This window comes from Marmota monax, unplaced genomic scaffold (genome assembly GCF_021218885.2).
Source record: "Marmota monax isolate L192 unplaced genomic scaffold, Marmota_monax_Labrador192_F-V1.1 WCK01_AAM20220418_F8-fsc00001, whole genome shotgun sequence".
Classification (NCBI taxonomy): domain Eukaryota; kingdom Metazoa; phylum Chordata; class Mammalia; order Rodentia; family Sciuridae; genus Marmota; species Marmota monax.
Window position 1 is genome coordinate 16,281,222 of NW_026693777.1, and position 15,235 is coordinate 16,296,456.

The following is a 15,235-nucleotide window of genomic DNA, read 5'->3' on the forward strand; positions in this document are numbered from 1 at the left end:
GTTACCTTTTTCTATGACCAGGTTCAAGACGGCTCCCCTCTCTGGCTCCAACCTCGAACCACCCGTAGGGCAGCAAGGATTACTCAGGGCTAGCAGGAGAGAGAGAGAGCGAGCACGCCAGGGAGTAGCCTTTTATTGGGGAACAAGAAATTCAGGGGAGAATTCCATCCAATGAAGGTTGAGGGGGGGCCGCACTCCAAGGTCAGGGTCAGTGATTGGGCCCCTGGGGTCAGTGGCCAGTCACACCCCCACACGGACGGGTTCTCTCATCAGGAGAGGGCCGGGAAAGTTCCAACACAGCCAGAAGCCTCAGACCCAAACCGGGAGTCACCCAGTCACGCGTGAGAATGGCTCTCCACACCACCCCACCTCCACACTCCAGGTATCCCCTCACAGTACCCCCTTTTGCCCCTACTTTGGTTCAGGTCCCTCTCTGAGGATCTACTCACCTGGGGCAGAGGAGCAGAATGGGCTGGCCTCTGTGCCCTGAATGCTCCCTATGGGAAACACAGCCCTGCCACTTGCCTGCATCCCCTTCACAGCCTGAACCTTGAGGCCTGGCAGTTAACATGAGATTTGCTCCATTCCAGCCCTGAGAGATCCCCTCCCTTCCCTCCCCTTGCCTTCTCACCTTGCATGGTGTCCCTTACCCAACCCAGCCCTCCCTAACCCTGACCCTTTGTGCTCCAGTCCCCGTGCCTGGACGCTTGCCTGAGTCCCTGACCATGTCCCTCATGTCCCTTGGCATACCATGGAGTATCTTTGTGTTGTTGCCAATGCTACAAATATGGTGCCTATACTTCAAATGACAACTGGAGTGGAGTAATGAGCTGACCCCAGCAAAACTTCAGGAGATCTATACCAGAGTGGTACTATCTTATGTATATATACCCTAATAGGTATTCTAAAAGGTCTGGAAAGCCAGTATCAGCTAGTTTCATTGTTCCTTCATCATAAATAAGAGGTTTTAAGTCTCTGTGAAGAACTTCTAGAGTGACAAAACACAATACTCTGAAGGATTTGATACAAATAACTCTTAACAAGTGAAGAATCTTTGAACTGACCAGGAGGAATAGAATTCAAATATTTCTTGAGATCCATAGAAAGGAATTCAATAGATAAATTTCCTGACTTGCAGTACTAGGAAGCCCTACCTCTTCACCTTCTAGTCTGATTTTTTTCATGGCTACCACTTGACCTGTTGTTTTATGTCTACCCTTATATACAACTCCATAAGTACCTTCCCCAATTTCCTCTATTTTGGTATGGTCTTCCACTGTTACTCTATAGGTAGGATAGATCCCAGCTTATTGTCCCATGATGGCTACAGTGGCAGCTACCATGTTCATGACTCCACACTCAACTCCAAGCACCAGCTTTGAAGCCAAGTGCCCAAGGTCACTAGTTTTAATGTAAAATACAATGATGACCAAAACAGACTTCACTCACTTAGACTTCACTCCTATTGCTGATAGTCAGTCATCCCCTGAACCCCCTACGAGGGCTGCTGCATTTAGATCACCACATAAAATTTCTTCACTATATGCAGGATATTGAATTTCCTCAAGTTATATGTTTGTCAGTCCCAGCTGTCCTGGAGCTCTTGGGCCTTTCATATACCTCCCATGATGTCCCTGGAATGACTAGTCCCAGGACTACTAGTGGCATACTTGCATACTTGTTACATGTGTCATCAATGTCACATTGTGTGTGTGTGTGTGTGTGTGTGTGTGTGTGTGTGTGTGCTGCTGGGGATTGAACCCAGGGCTTCATTCATGCTAGGCAAGCATTCCACTACTGAGCTACATCCCCAAGCCCCATATCATAAATCTTGGTACTGATCTTAACATACCACATGGGCATTTTATCATATTTTGAGTATATAGTAATATACATCACATAAATATTGAGTCTAATAAGAAAGAAACTGCCTTGGTTTGGTGGCAAATTCAAATTAAGCTCAGCTAACAATAAAACATCTAAGTGCTCAGATACTTTATGGAAAAGTGCTTCATGCTACACTGTCCAAACATCAAGCAGTTTAGCTTCTGTGAGAGGAGCAAGACTAAGTTCTAAAGATCTCAGTAATATCCTTTGAATAGCATTAAAATGCCTGGCTCTAAAAATGTCTAAAATAGCTTTCCTCCATCATCCACTCTGAATCTTCCCAACATTCCTCCTTCCATTATAGTGGATGATATGAAGTTGGATGTTAGTAAAGCCTTTTAAATTCTTTCAGAAAGATCACAAAATGCTGTTTATTTGATTAATTCTTTATTGCCTCTATAATTCCATCCCTATCATGATTCCATAATTTGTTTCAATTGTTTTCTCTGAGTGGGAGCTCCTATTTCTCATTTTCTGTCTCTCTATATATATTAGCCTGCTTCATTCTACACTTCCATTCCAGGGGTGGTGGCACACACCTGTAATCCCAGCTAGTTGGGAGGCTGAGGCAGGAAGATGGCAAGTTGGAGCCCAGTCTGGGCAACTTAGTGAGAACTTGTCTCAAAATAAAAATAAAGGGTTGGGGCTGTAGCTCAGTGGTAAAGTGCTTGCCTGGCATGTGTGAGGCACTGGGTTTGATCCTCAGCACCACATAAAAATAAATATATTGTGTGTCCACCTGCAACATACAAATATTTTTAAAATAAACAAATAAATAAAAAGGGCTGTTGCTATAGCTTAGTGGTAGAGTGCTCCTGGGTTCAATCCCTAATACTGCAAACAAAAACTATACTTTCATTAGGCAAATAAAAACTATATTTTCATTAGGCAAACAAAAACTATACTTTCATTAGGCAATTAATATCTCCCACCTGTCCCTATACCTATTACTAGCATCTCCTGAACTTATTTAATTACTTTTTTTTTTTCACTGCCCATGTATTTCCTTTGAAATTGTGCGCTCAGATCAGGACAAACCTCCCAGATAGAGTGATGATCTTCTCAACCACCTCCCATTATGGGTTTTCTCCTTTCAAATCTTCTCATTGATGACATCTTCAATTTCTTTTTCTATTTATACTTGATCTCTTTTCTCTTGGCATTCCAATGTCATTTATTCTTATCTTAGTTTTTTCATTTTTTTTTTTTTTTTGCTGCCTTTTATAATGATTGCTTTATTCACTCATTCAACCAACATATGTGGAAGAGGGCTGGAAATGAGGGTAGCGAAAGTCTGAATTTTAAGTACAAATGTAATTTTGAAAGTTTCACTTCATTGATTCATTGTGACAACCTCAGAAGAGCTCCCTCATAAAGAGGAATGAACAGAGTTTGGAGATGTTACTTGGTCAAGCCCAGACAACTGGAAACAGATGGAACTGAACTTGAAATATTCTTGGCATCATTTTCTGTGCTCTTTCCACAACCATGTTAACTTCTTTCAAGGTGAGCAAATAAGAGCCCTTCCTGCTGAATCTGTCTTATTTGTTTGGTACACATAGTAGCTGCTAGTTTGGTTTTTACATCTACATTTGAATGCCTTTTTATTGGGCCTTCATTTGTCAATCTTCCAATGTTCCCTCTAACCCCTGTGGTCACCTTGAAACAAAGAATAAAAAACGTTCCAAAGAAGCTAAAACTGGTATGTTCTCTGGCTACCACAGCCCAGCTAAATCTACATATGTATATCACCTGGCTTTTGTTTCTAAATTGTAACTGCTTCTGTGGGTCCACGATAAACCCAGCCTAATTCCCTCTTAAGATTGGGAGCCATTTTGTCACAAAGGCATGAAAAGTTGATTTCAGCTTTAGCATAAATTACTTGCTTGAAATGCCTGCCCATGCCTTGGTTTCCCTGGCCAGATAACTGAAATTCTAGTGGTGCCTCGTAAATTCTGATGTTGGGATCTAAATTTACTCCCTATGTGCTGGACCATTAACCTATTACCTGCCTTTGTGTTATACTTGTGAAAATCCTGTTATCTGTAAGGTCTTAAGACACCGCCCCCCCCCCCCCCCACCATTTGCAACTTTCTGTTGCTTAGGCTCAGGCCTAAGGTCATCCTCAGAGAGAGGATAAAGCTGCGCTCCTAGAAAGCTGTGGGGCTGTCTTCTGTTCCCACGGGTTTTAGGAGAGAGAGCCCCAGCCGGTAGGAGTTACAAGCTTGCTTTAATTTGATTTCAATTGGAGTTGGTGGTCTTTTCTTTGCGACATGGTTTAACAACCAGTAGAGAAAAAAATCTTGCTGTTTCTCCCCAGTTTGATAAAACTGCATACAATTCATTTTTGGTTTTCCATTGTTTATTTCTTACATGGGCAGATGGCAGGCAGGTCCCTTGGCTTGGCAGCCAGCAACAACATCATATACATGTGCACGTTTGTGTGTTGCAAGGGGACAAAATTGCAACATATGCAGTCAAGGAGAGAAATAAAGAATGTCTACATGTTTCTGCCCCTTTCAATGCTTTATTCACTCAAATTGCTCAATACAATTTCACTCTATAGGTTCTTAAGAAAAGGACAATCCTTAATACTAGGCACTGCAATAGACATAATCAATTCACAGCAAACAATTCTAGATTAACTCTAAGCACTGCAAACACACTTAATCATGACAGGCTAATGACAGACATTCCCTCTGCATGCTAAGTTCAAAAGTCTTTAGCCTTAGGCTTTAAGTCCAGCAGATGCACACTCACTCAGACCACGGTGATCAGGTCTGAGTGAACCAAGGAAGGCTTTTCCTGGTGTGGAGTGGATGACTGGTTGAGGAGGGGGTCATAGGGAGGAGTTGCGGCTCTCACCATGGTCCAGATAAGGTTGTAGAGTTTGAGAGCAGTGAGGATGGAAAGAGGATCCTGTCACTGACAAGTGACAGGATGTCAGGTCCTCATCAGGCTCTCCAGCTTGATTGCATCCTTGTTTCGGCTGGCTGAATTCCTGTTCATCAACTCTATTATTTATACTAAATTTTGGGGCTTTTGACCCCCCCCACCCTTTCAATCTTTATCAGCTACCTCTGGATTTCTCCTTGACATCTTTACCCTGGGGTCAGAAACATCCAGCCTGCCAGAGGTTTCACTCTGTTTATCAGAGTGAGTGGAAGTAACTTGCTTGAGGCTGTTCGGGAGGGATCTGTTGTATGTACTTGGTGAGACTGCCGGTTTCAAACTGGAGTTTATAAAATGAAGTTGCTTAGGCTCAGGCCTAAGGCCATCCTCAGAGAGACAGACAGATAGACAAACTTACTTTCCTGGCTCTTAAGCCCTGAAAGTTTCTTCAAGCTCAGTATGGAATATCCGCTCCCAAAAATCAAGAAAGCTGAGCTAAAAAGTCATAGCTAGGGAGTGCACTAATTTTACTATAAGGGTTAAAAAGAAGAAAAATGATCGAAGCTTTCCCTATTGTCAAAAGGATAAAAGGATGAGATATTTTTCCTTCTTCCTTTACTTTGAGGATTTTCTTGGGGGAAAAAAATCTGTAATTACATTACTTCCTCTGTGTCTCTGTATATATATAAAAGTTAAATAAGCCTCTGTCAGATACAAACATGGGATCTTTTTCTTAAGGTTCTGGGACACAACTTTGAAACGTCAATATCAAGAAAGATGGTCCTCCATCTCCTGTCACCAAGGAAGTTATCCAAAGTGGCTTGTGCCAAGATCTAAGAATCTTGTCAGAAAGGGAGGGGGGGAGCAGGTGGAGGGGGGAGGAGGACGGGCAGAGGGAGGGGGGAAAGGGGAGGGGGGAGGAGGAGGGGGAAAGGGGAGTGGGGAGGAGGAGGGGGGAGAGGGAGGGGGGAACGGGGGAGGGGGGAATCGGGGAGCGGGGGTGAGGGGAGCGGGGAGCAGGAGCGGGGAGGGCTAGTGATAGTTTTGTTTTTGTTTTTCCTTTGGGTAAAGGCAAACAATTAACAAGGCCAGCCACCCCAAGGGTGAACTACTGAAGAATGAGTGGCAAACGGTGCCCTCTTACAGGAGAACATGCACGTAATGGGTTGCATCTGCTTGGCTACATAAAAGGTATTATTTCCGTCCTTCTTTGCAATCTCATTAATAGATCATTTGTGATGCTCAAACTAGTTTGGATGGATACTTATAGATTAATAAAACCCCTTCCTTTCTACATTTTTCTACATTTGTGATTTCCTGAGATGGCAGGAAATTTAATTTTAAAAATTTCCTCGACAAAATCCATTTATTTAAGTCCCCAACCAGTGCAAGCCTGCCTCCGCTCCCATCTTCCCATCTGCTCTCAGACTTACGCCGGAGGCGTTGGGGCTGGGACCCACGTTGAGGCTCTCTGGGAAAAGGCGGTGAGATAATGCGGTCCCTCACCGCGAGATAACGCGAGAGCCACAATTCCCTGCGTTCCCTGCGCCCTCGGCCCGGCGGCGGCTTCTTCCGGTTCGCAGGCTTCGGAAACCGAAAGGACTGTGCCTGGGACACCGCGCCGAGACCGATTCACCTTCACCTGTGCAGAGCGCCAGCTGACCCGAGGAGGAAGCCAGGCGAGCAGTGGAACATGAACGGAAGGGTGGATTATTTGGTCACTGAGGAAGAGATCAATCTTACGAGAGGACCCTCAGGTATATGCGGGACTTGACTCGGAGCAGGGGACTTGAGGGTGTAATTGCAGAGCAGACATTTGTTTTGCTAACCCGGGTTTACCTGACCTCGGGGCAGGCAGGCCCCAACCTCGAAGTTTCCTGTAAGCTTTCAGGCACGTAGGAAAAACCTTGGCATCCATCATTAGTCAGATAACGGGTCTGAGGACTCGGCTTCATAATCCAATCGGTTTACCACATGCGTTCACAGCCAGGAAGGGATTCTGTCAGCTAACGGTGCTAGACAAAACGAGAAAAGTCCTGCTTGTAAGCCAGCATATCGCGGATACCATCCCCTTCCTACCCTTGTCTGCTCGATCCCTGTTTTTCAGGGACCGGTTATTTTTTTACAAAAACATCCAAACTTGGTACTACTCCAGAATTGTTCAGGGTTTTTAATTTTTGCTCTTTCATTTAAAAAAACCAAAATGCTATTTCCTAGGCCCATCTTCGGAGTATTGGATTCAGTATGGATTTTGATTTTTGTCTTTTAAACTGAAAACCTCATGTGGTTCAGATATAGCCAGATGCTCACTTACCTCTTTTCCGTGACACTTCATTACGCTGTGCTTTTGACATGACTACAGCTGCCTTTCTTGAAGTTGATTGCCTTTTCTATAAGGCCGTTTAGTTTTTCCATTAAGAGTTTTAGATTTAGGATTACACTACCTAGGGCCAAATCTTTATCTAGCCTCCTACTAACTTTGTAACTGATGCAAGCCTTAATTTCTCCTCTGTAAAATGGGAATGGTTATAGAATATACTCCTCTGTAAAATGGGAATGGTTATAGAATATACTCAGAGTGTTGTGAGAGTGAAATGAGTTAATCTCTGTAAAATATTTAGAACATTGTCTGACATGTGTAAAGCAGTGTGTTTGCTACCGTTGTTATTGTTAATGGATGAATGGCTAGGTGACAGTTAAGTCTTGCCAAATACTGTATTTCAAGTGCCTCTAATCAAGTACTCTGAGTTCTCTGAAATGTCCTTTCATTCTTTTCTCTTCTCATTGCCACTACCTAGAACCATCCGTCACCTTCTCTTATGTGGAATTTTGCAATAGTTTACTCACTACTAATAGATCATTCTTTATGAAACATGACTTTCAGATTTATCCATATTTGTGTCTTCCTTCCTGTTGTTTAAAAAAAGGTGGGGGGCAACAGGCAGTTGATCTTACGATAAGATCATATCATAACTTACTGCTTCTCCCAGATTAGATCCTTCCTAATCATTCAACATTCTACACAATTTATAGATTGTCTCTTATATATTGCCAAGGTCTTTGTTTTATCTCCTATCAAGGAAAAGATGGAATTGCTATTATCCCTTGTTTTACAAATGAGGAAATCTTGACTTTTACATCATACAGCTCTTATGGGACAGATTTAAGAACTGGATCCTTAAAAATCAAACTCTGAAACACTAGAGATAATTTTATTTTGTTTTGTTTTTGTTTTCCTACTGAAGTCTCCTCTCTCTACTAGGAGGTTTTCTGATTTTTTAACAAAAATGTATATTTCAGCCAGGTATGTTAGTTTTAGGGTGTGGTGGCACACACCTGTAATCCCGGTGGATCTGGAGGCTGAGAAGGGAGGATCACAAGTTCAAAGTCAACCTAAACAACTCAGTGAGGCCCTGACTCTAATAAAATACAAAATTGGGCTGAGGATGTGGCTCAGTGGTTGAGTGTCCCTGAATTCAATCCCTGGTACCCCCCCCCACACACACACACACAAAATATATATTTCATTTCATTTCTTTTCTTTCTTTCTTTTTTTTTTTTTGGCTAATGCTTTGTCTAGTGCATGACACAAAATGAACAGTAAAGTAAATGACCAAACTGATATATTAGAATAACATAATGGAATGTGTTTCAGTAAAAAGAACCAGCAACAAGGTTTGTTTAAGCTTTTGCAAAGTCATAAACAGAATTCTCCAGTAGATAACAATTTGACAAAAAAAAGAATGAGGTTGGACATAATGTGTTATAGTGACAGCTAGGAAATTAGCGAAGATACAATAAACAAGAGGAAGAAATAGGTGGAAAAACTCCACGGAACAGAAGAGCTCTGAAGATGAGTCTAAAGGTCAGAGCATGGTGGTGCATGCCTATAATCCCAGCAGCCTAGGAGGCTGAGCAGGAGGACCAGAAGTTAAAATCAGCCTCAGCAACTGAGGCCCTAAGCAACATAGCAAGAACCTGTCTCAAAATAAAATATAAAAAGGGCTGGGGGTGGGGTGGGGAGAAGGATTAGTCTAAAGGTCTTTTCAGAACAATCCTTAAGAACATCTAGCCATTATTTGGGGGAAACAGAAATGAAAGATAAGTGGATAGGTGCATCCCACTTTGTGGAGCCATATGACTAAGTGGATTATATTTGAATAATTGTGAAATTATTTATTGAGGGAAAGACAACTAAAATGATAGAAATGTTAGTTTTAGAAGACTCAAAATTAAAGTAAAACTTTAAAATTTATTTACTGTTTGTTACATGTGTACATATGATTAGGAATTTTTGATACTGAAGGACAAGAAATGATTCTTGTACAATAGGATATTTGTTAGTCAAAAGAAAATGAGGGGCTGGGGTTGTGGCTCAGTGGTAGAGCGCCTGCCTAGCACGACATGTGAGGCCCTTGGTCAATCCTCAGCACCACATAAAAATAAATAAATAAATGAATAAATAAATAAAGGTATTGTGTCTAACTGCAACTAAAAAATAAATATTTTTTTAAAAAAGAAAGAAAATGAGACTAAGCCAGGCAGGGCAGGCCTGTAATCTAAGTGGCTTGGGAGGTGGAGACAGGAGGATTGCCAGTTCAGAGCTAGCCTCAGCAAAAGTAAGATGCTAAAAAACTCAGTGAGACCCTGTCTCAAAATAAAATACAGAATAGGGCTGGGGATGTGACTCAGTAGTTGAGTGCCCAAGTTCAATCCTCACTACAAAAAAAAAAAAAAAAGAAAGAAAATGAGAATAAAAGTGTCACTGAAAAACAAAAATCAACTAAAGGTAAAAAAAAACCCTGTATGGATGAAGTATTGTTAATTACTTAAAGTACAAGCATTAAATGTTTCAATCAATAGGCAGAATGGAATAAAAAAGATCCAATGATATTCTGTTTGCAACAGATTCACATTAAAACTAGAGATTCAAGTAGATTTATAATGAAAGAATGAAAAGGGATATTCCATTCAAAAGATTGCTGGAATGATTGTACTAATTTCACACAAAATAGATTTAATGAGTAAAAAATTACAAGACACTCAGGGACATTACATAATAAAATTTTTATTGGTTCTTTTTAGTTATACATGACAATAGAATTAATTTTGATATAATTATACAAGCATGAAATATATCTTATTCTAGTTAGGATGTACATGTGTGATGTACGTGATGGTGGGATTGATGATGGTGTATTCATATAAGTACATAGGAAATTTGTTTTGGATTTATTGCACTGTCTTTCCTTTTATTCCCTCTCTTCCCTTTCTCCCTCTTTACCTTATCTACTGAACTTCTGTTTTCTCCTCTTCCCACTTATTGTGGTTAGTATACACATATCAGCAAAAACATTCGACCTTTGGTTTTTTGGGACTGGTTTATTTTACTTAGAATAGTTGTCTCCAGGTCCATCCATTTATTTAGAAATGTCATAAAGTCATTCTTCTTTATAACTGAGTAATACTCCATTGTGTATGTATACCACATTTTCTTTGTCCATTATCTGTTGAAGAGCATCTAGGTTGGTTCCATAGCTTAGTATTGTGAATTGTGCTGCTATAAACATTGATATAAACATCACTGTAATATGCTGATTTAAAATCTTTTGGATTTAAACCAGGTTGAGATAAATGGGTCAAATGGTGGTTCTATTCCTAGGTTTTGAGGAATCTCCATACTGCTTTCCAGAGTGGTTGTACCAATTTGCAGTCTCACTCAATGTGTGAGTGTACCTTTTTCCCCACATCCTTGCCAATATTTATTGTTACTTGTATTCTTGATAATTGCCATTCTGATTGGAGTGAGATAGAATCTCAGTGTAGTTTTAATTTGCATTTCTCCAATTTCTAGAGATGTTGAACATTTTTTCATGTATTTATTGACCATTTGTATTTCTTCTTTTGGAAGTATCTGTTTAGTACTTTGCCCATTTATTGATTGGGTTATTTGGTTGTTTTAGTGTTGAGCTTTTTGAGTTCTTTGTATATCCTGGAAATTAAAACCCTATCTGAGGTACAGGTGGCAAAGATTTTCTCTCATTCTGTAGGCTGTCTCTTCATACTCTTGATTGTTTCCTTTGCTGTGGAGAAGCTTTCTATTTTGATATCATCCCATTTATTGATTATTGATTTTACTTTTTGCACTTTAGGAGTATTGTTAAGAAAGTCAGTTCCTGAGCTGACATGTTGGAGTGTGGGCCTACATTTTCTTCTAGTAGGTGCAGGGTTTCTGGTCTAATTCCTAGGTCTTTGATCCACTTTGAGTTGAATTTTGTGCAGGGTGAGAGATAGGGGTTAAATTTCATTTATGTAGGGATTTCCAGTTTTCCCAGCACCATTTTTTGAAGAGGCTATTTTTTTTCCATTATATGTTTTTGGCACCTTTATCAAGTTTGAGGTAACTGTAATCTGTGGGTTTGTCTCTGTGTCTTCTATTCTGTTCCGTTGGTCGTCTTATCTGTTTTGGTACCAATGTCATACTGCTTTGTTACTATAGCTCTGTACTATAATTTAAGGTCTAGTACTGTGATGCCTCCTGCTTTGCTTTTCCTTGCTAAGGATTGCTTTGGCTATTCTGGGCCTCTTAATTTTCCAGATCAGTTTCATGACTGCTTTTTTTTATTATTTATATGAGGAATGTCATTGGAATTTTGATGAGAATTGCATTGAATCTGTAAAGCACTTTTGATAGTATGGCCATTTTGATATATTAATTCTGCTTCTTCAAGAATGTGGAGGGTCTTTCCATCTTCTGAGGTCTTCCTCAATTTCTTTCTTTGCTATTCTGAAGTTTTCATTGTAGAAGTTCTTTACCTCTTTTGTTAGAGTGATTCCCATGGGACTATTGTGAATGGGATAGTTTTCCTAATTTCTCTTTCAGCTATTTGTTGTAATATAGGAATGCAGTTGATTTTGGGGTGTTAATTTTGTATCCTGCTACTTTGCTGAATTCATTTATAATTTCTAAAAGTTTTCTGGTGGAGTTTTTTTGGTCTTCTAAATATAAGATCATGTTGTCCGCAAACACATATAGTTTGAGCTCTTCTTTTCCTACTTGTGTCCCTTTAATTTCTTTCTTTTGCCTAATTGTTTCAGCTAGAATTTCAAGGACTACGTTGAATGGAAGTCGTAAAAGTGACCACCCTGTCTTGTTGCAGTTTTTAGAGGGAATGTGTTCAATTTTTCTCTGTTTAGAATGATGTCAACCTTGGATTTGTTGTATATAGCTTCTACAGTGTTTAACTATGTACCTTTTTAAAAAAAAAAAAAAGTTTATTTTTTAGTTCTAAGTGGACACAGTTTCTTTATTTCATTTTTTTATGTAGTACTAAGGATCCAACCCAGTGCCTCACACATACTAGGGGAGTGCCCAACCACTGAGCCACAACCCCAGCCCATGTTCCTTTTTCCCTATTTTTTACATAATAATTATTAAAAAATCAGTTCATCAGAAAGAATAATAACTGTAAACTTACATGCACTAAACAACAGAGTCCCAAAATACATGAAGCAAATGTTGAAGAATTAAAGGGAAAACAGATGATTTTACGGTAATAGTTAAATTTTAGTAGTCCAGTTTTCAGTAATAGGACTGTTAGCAGATGAATAAAGAAATACAGGTCTGAACAACATTATCAACAAATTAGACCTAACAGACATACAGAACATTCCATCAAATAATGGCAGAATACCATTTCTCAATATATGATATTGGATTAACTAGACATTCATTTGCATAAGAATGAGTTTGTATCCTTGCCTTATGCAGTATATAAAAATTAAAAATTTATGAATACCTAAGTTTAAGAGTTAACACTATAAAACTCATAGAAGAAGAGATAGGAAAAATCTTCATGACATTGGATTTGGTGATGATTTGTTGGATATGACAGCAATCGCAAAGACAACAAAAGAAGAATAAGAAATAGGGCTTCATCAAACTTAAAAATGTTGTGTATCAAAGGCCATTATCAGGAGTATTAAAGACAATCTACAGAATCAGAGAAGATATTTATTATTTCTGATAATAATTAACAAGCAGAATATGTAAAGAACTCAAACTCAACAACAACAACAAAACAAATTAAAAATGAGCTAAGGACTCATCTTCCATAGAAGATGTACAAGTGGCTGATAATCACATGAAAAACATATTCAACATCACTAGGCATTTGGGAAATGCAGATCAAAACCACAGTGGGATGCTACTTTACACCCACTGGGATGACTATTATAAAATAAATAACAAATCTTAGGAAAGATGTGGAGAAACTAGAACCCTATGCTTGCTAATAGGAATGTAAAATGGTACAACCACTGTGGAAAACAGTTTGGCAATTCCTCTTATCATAAAACAAGGATTACCCTGTTTTCTAATACTTCCACTTCTGTATATACCCAAAATAATTGAAAGCAGAGACTCAAACAGATGATTGCATACCAGTATTCATAGGAGTATTATTCATAGTAGCTAAAATGTGGAAATACTCCTAATGTCCCTTGACAAATTTTTAAAATTTGGTATATTTAATCAGTAGAATAATATTCAGCCATTAAAGGAAAGAGATTCTGATACATGTTATAATGTGGATGAACCTTAAAGACATTCTACTAAGTGAAATTAGACACAAAAGAGAATTATATTATTCCACTTATTAGATATATAGACAGAATACATGATAGAGGTTGCCAAGATGTGGAAGGAGGAGAGAATGAGGAGTTATTGTCTGATGGGTATAGAGGTGGGTATTTTTGTTTATTGGTTTTGTGAGTGTGTGTGTGTGTCTTTGTGAAAATTCTGGATATGAATAGTGATGGTTGTACAATATTGTGAATGTTCTTAATGCCACTGAATTATATAATTAAAAGCCATTAAAACTATAAATTTTACATTAAGCATGTTTTACCATATTAAAGATTTTGTACCCAATAGTTTACTTGATGTCTGATGAAAATTAGTGGGATTGATTTTGTGGTAGAAAAAGTTTCCATGTAGACAGAAGGACAAATACAGTGTTTGTCAATCTAGTGTTCATAACATCCTTGATGTTAATTGACTATTTTGTTTCATATTAATTATATCCAGAACAACAGGTTGAACGGTTATTTTACTTTATAACTTAAAGACTTTATAGACAAGAATCTGAACGAAATGCAGGGTTTTTCCTTCTCTGACCTAAAGATAAGCAGTAGGAACCTACTACTATGACAAAACTCCAGTCTTTCTTCTGGAATATATTATGATGGGGACTGTTCTCAACCACTATCTTAACATTGTTTTTTTCAGAGCTAGCTCAAAGACCAGTTGGCTCCCAAGATAGCAAGCAGTGCTTAAAAGACTTTTTTCTAAAATAGTACATTTTTCTACAAGGATACAGTATGGCAAAATGGTTAAAAGCTTAGACCTTGGCATCAAACAGCCTCACTTGGAGTTTTGGCTTCACCAAAAGCTTTGTGACCTTTTGTAAAGTTGCCTAATCGCTCCGTAACTCTTTTTTTTTTTTTTTTTTTTTGGTACTGGGAATTGAACCCAGGGGCATTTAACCACTGAGCCACATCCCCAGTTATCTACCCTCACCCCTCTCTGTTTTTTTTTTTTTTTCTCTATTTTATTAGAGACAGGGTCTTGCTGAGTTGCTTAGGGCCCTGCTAAATTGCCTAGGCTGGTTTTGAATCCTCCTGCCTCAGCCTCCTGAGCCACTGGGATTACAGGTGTGTGCCAACTGCACCAGCCTTCATAACTCATTTTTAAAATTCATCTGTATGGAAGTATAATTTATACTATATTACTTCATAGATATTAAATACTCAGCAAATATTAATTGTTGCTGTTGCTGTTGCTGTTGCCTTTACTTATAAATGGGCTCAGGGTCCAGACCTGTAGTCAGGAGGAGTCTAGAAGAATGTGTTTCTCATTTAGCTTTCCAAGGTTCTTCTACTAAACACACTTTCTTTTCCTCTCAATCCTCTAATGGTATCATCCTGTACTACCTGCAACCTTTTCTTTTTTGGGAGTGTGTTTGGACTGCTCATCAAAATTAGAGACTGAGCAACCCATTTTAATTTTGTTATATTTTAAAATTTATTAGCATATTATAACTAGAGTTCACTAAGCAATATTTTTCATTCACTCGGTTTTTTAAAATATTTGCTGAATCCCAGTCTTTTCTTTCTCCCATTGGCCTTCATCCTTTTTGGACCTTAGATGTTGAGAGTAGATTAATTATATCCTTCAGCTCCATAACATACTATTGTCATCAGTATGTCCCTCTCTGGTCTTATTTTTACCCTTCAAACCTAACCTCCACCCTGTATGTTCTTCCCTTTGAGTATCTACTCTGATATGTCTTTACATGCACTTTGTAAACAGGTAATAGTTTTGTATTTACTTATGGGAAGATAGTATGTTGTGAATATCAACATGACATTTTAAAACTCTACCTATGTTTTTTTA

The 15,235-nt window shown here is 38.9% G+C and overlaps 1 protein-coding gene, 1 long non-coding RNA gene and 1 pseudogene across 2 annotated transcripts in view; 1 reads left to right on the top strand and 2 right to left on the bottom strand.

Annotated features, from left to right (window-relative positions):
* Window positions 1-732: 732 nt before the first annotated feature.
* Window positions 733-1,513, bottom strand: LOC124104602 (cyclin-dependent kinase 1-like; annotated as a pseudogene).
* A 4,818-nt stretch (window positions 1,514-6,331) lies between these two features.
* The window catches only part of Synj2bp (synaptojanin 2 binding protein), a 31,237-nt gene continuing 22,333 nt past the window's right edge, over window positions 6,332-15,235 (top strand). Inside the window, exon 1 of the mRNA XM_046461828.2 lies at window positions 6,332-6,536. Coding sequence (XP_046317784.1) covers window positions 6,473-6,536 — 64 coding nt within the window. The 5' untranslated portion in view covers window positions 6,332-6,472. The remainder of the gene's footprint in view (window positions 6,537-15,235) is intronic.
* The window catches only part of LOC124104740 (uncharacterized), a 35,299-nt gene continuing 29,895 nt past the window's right edge, over window positions 9,832-15,235 (bottom strand). Inside the window, exon 4 of the long non-coding RNA XR_006855503.2 lies at window positions 9,832-12,032. This is a non-coding gene — a long non-coding RNA (uncharacterized LOC124104740). The remainder of the gene's footprint in view (window positions 12,033-15,235) is intronic.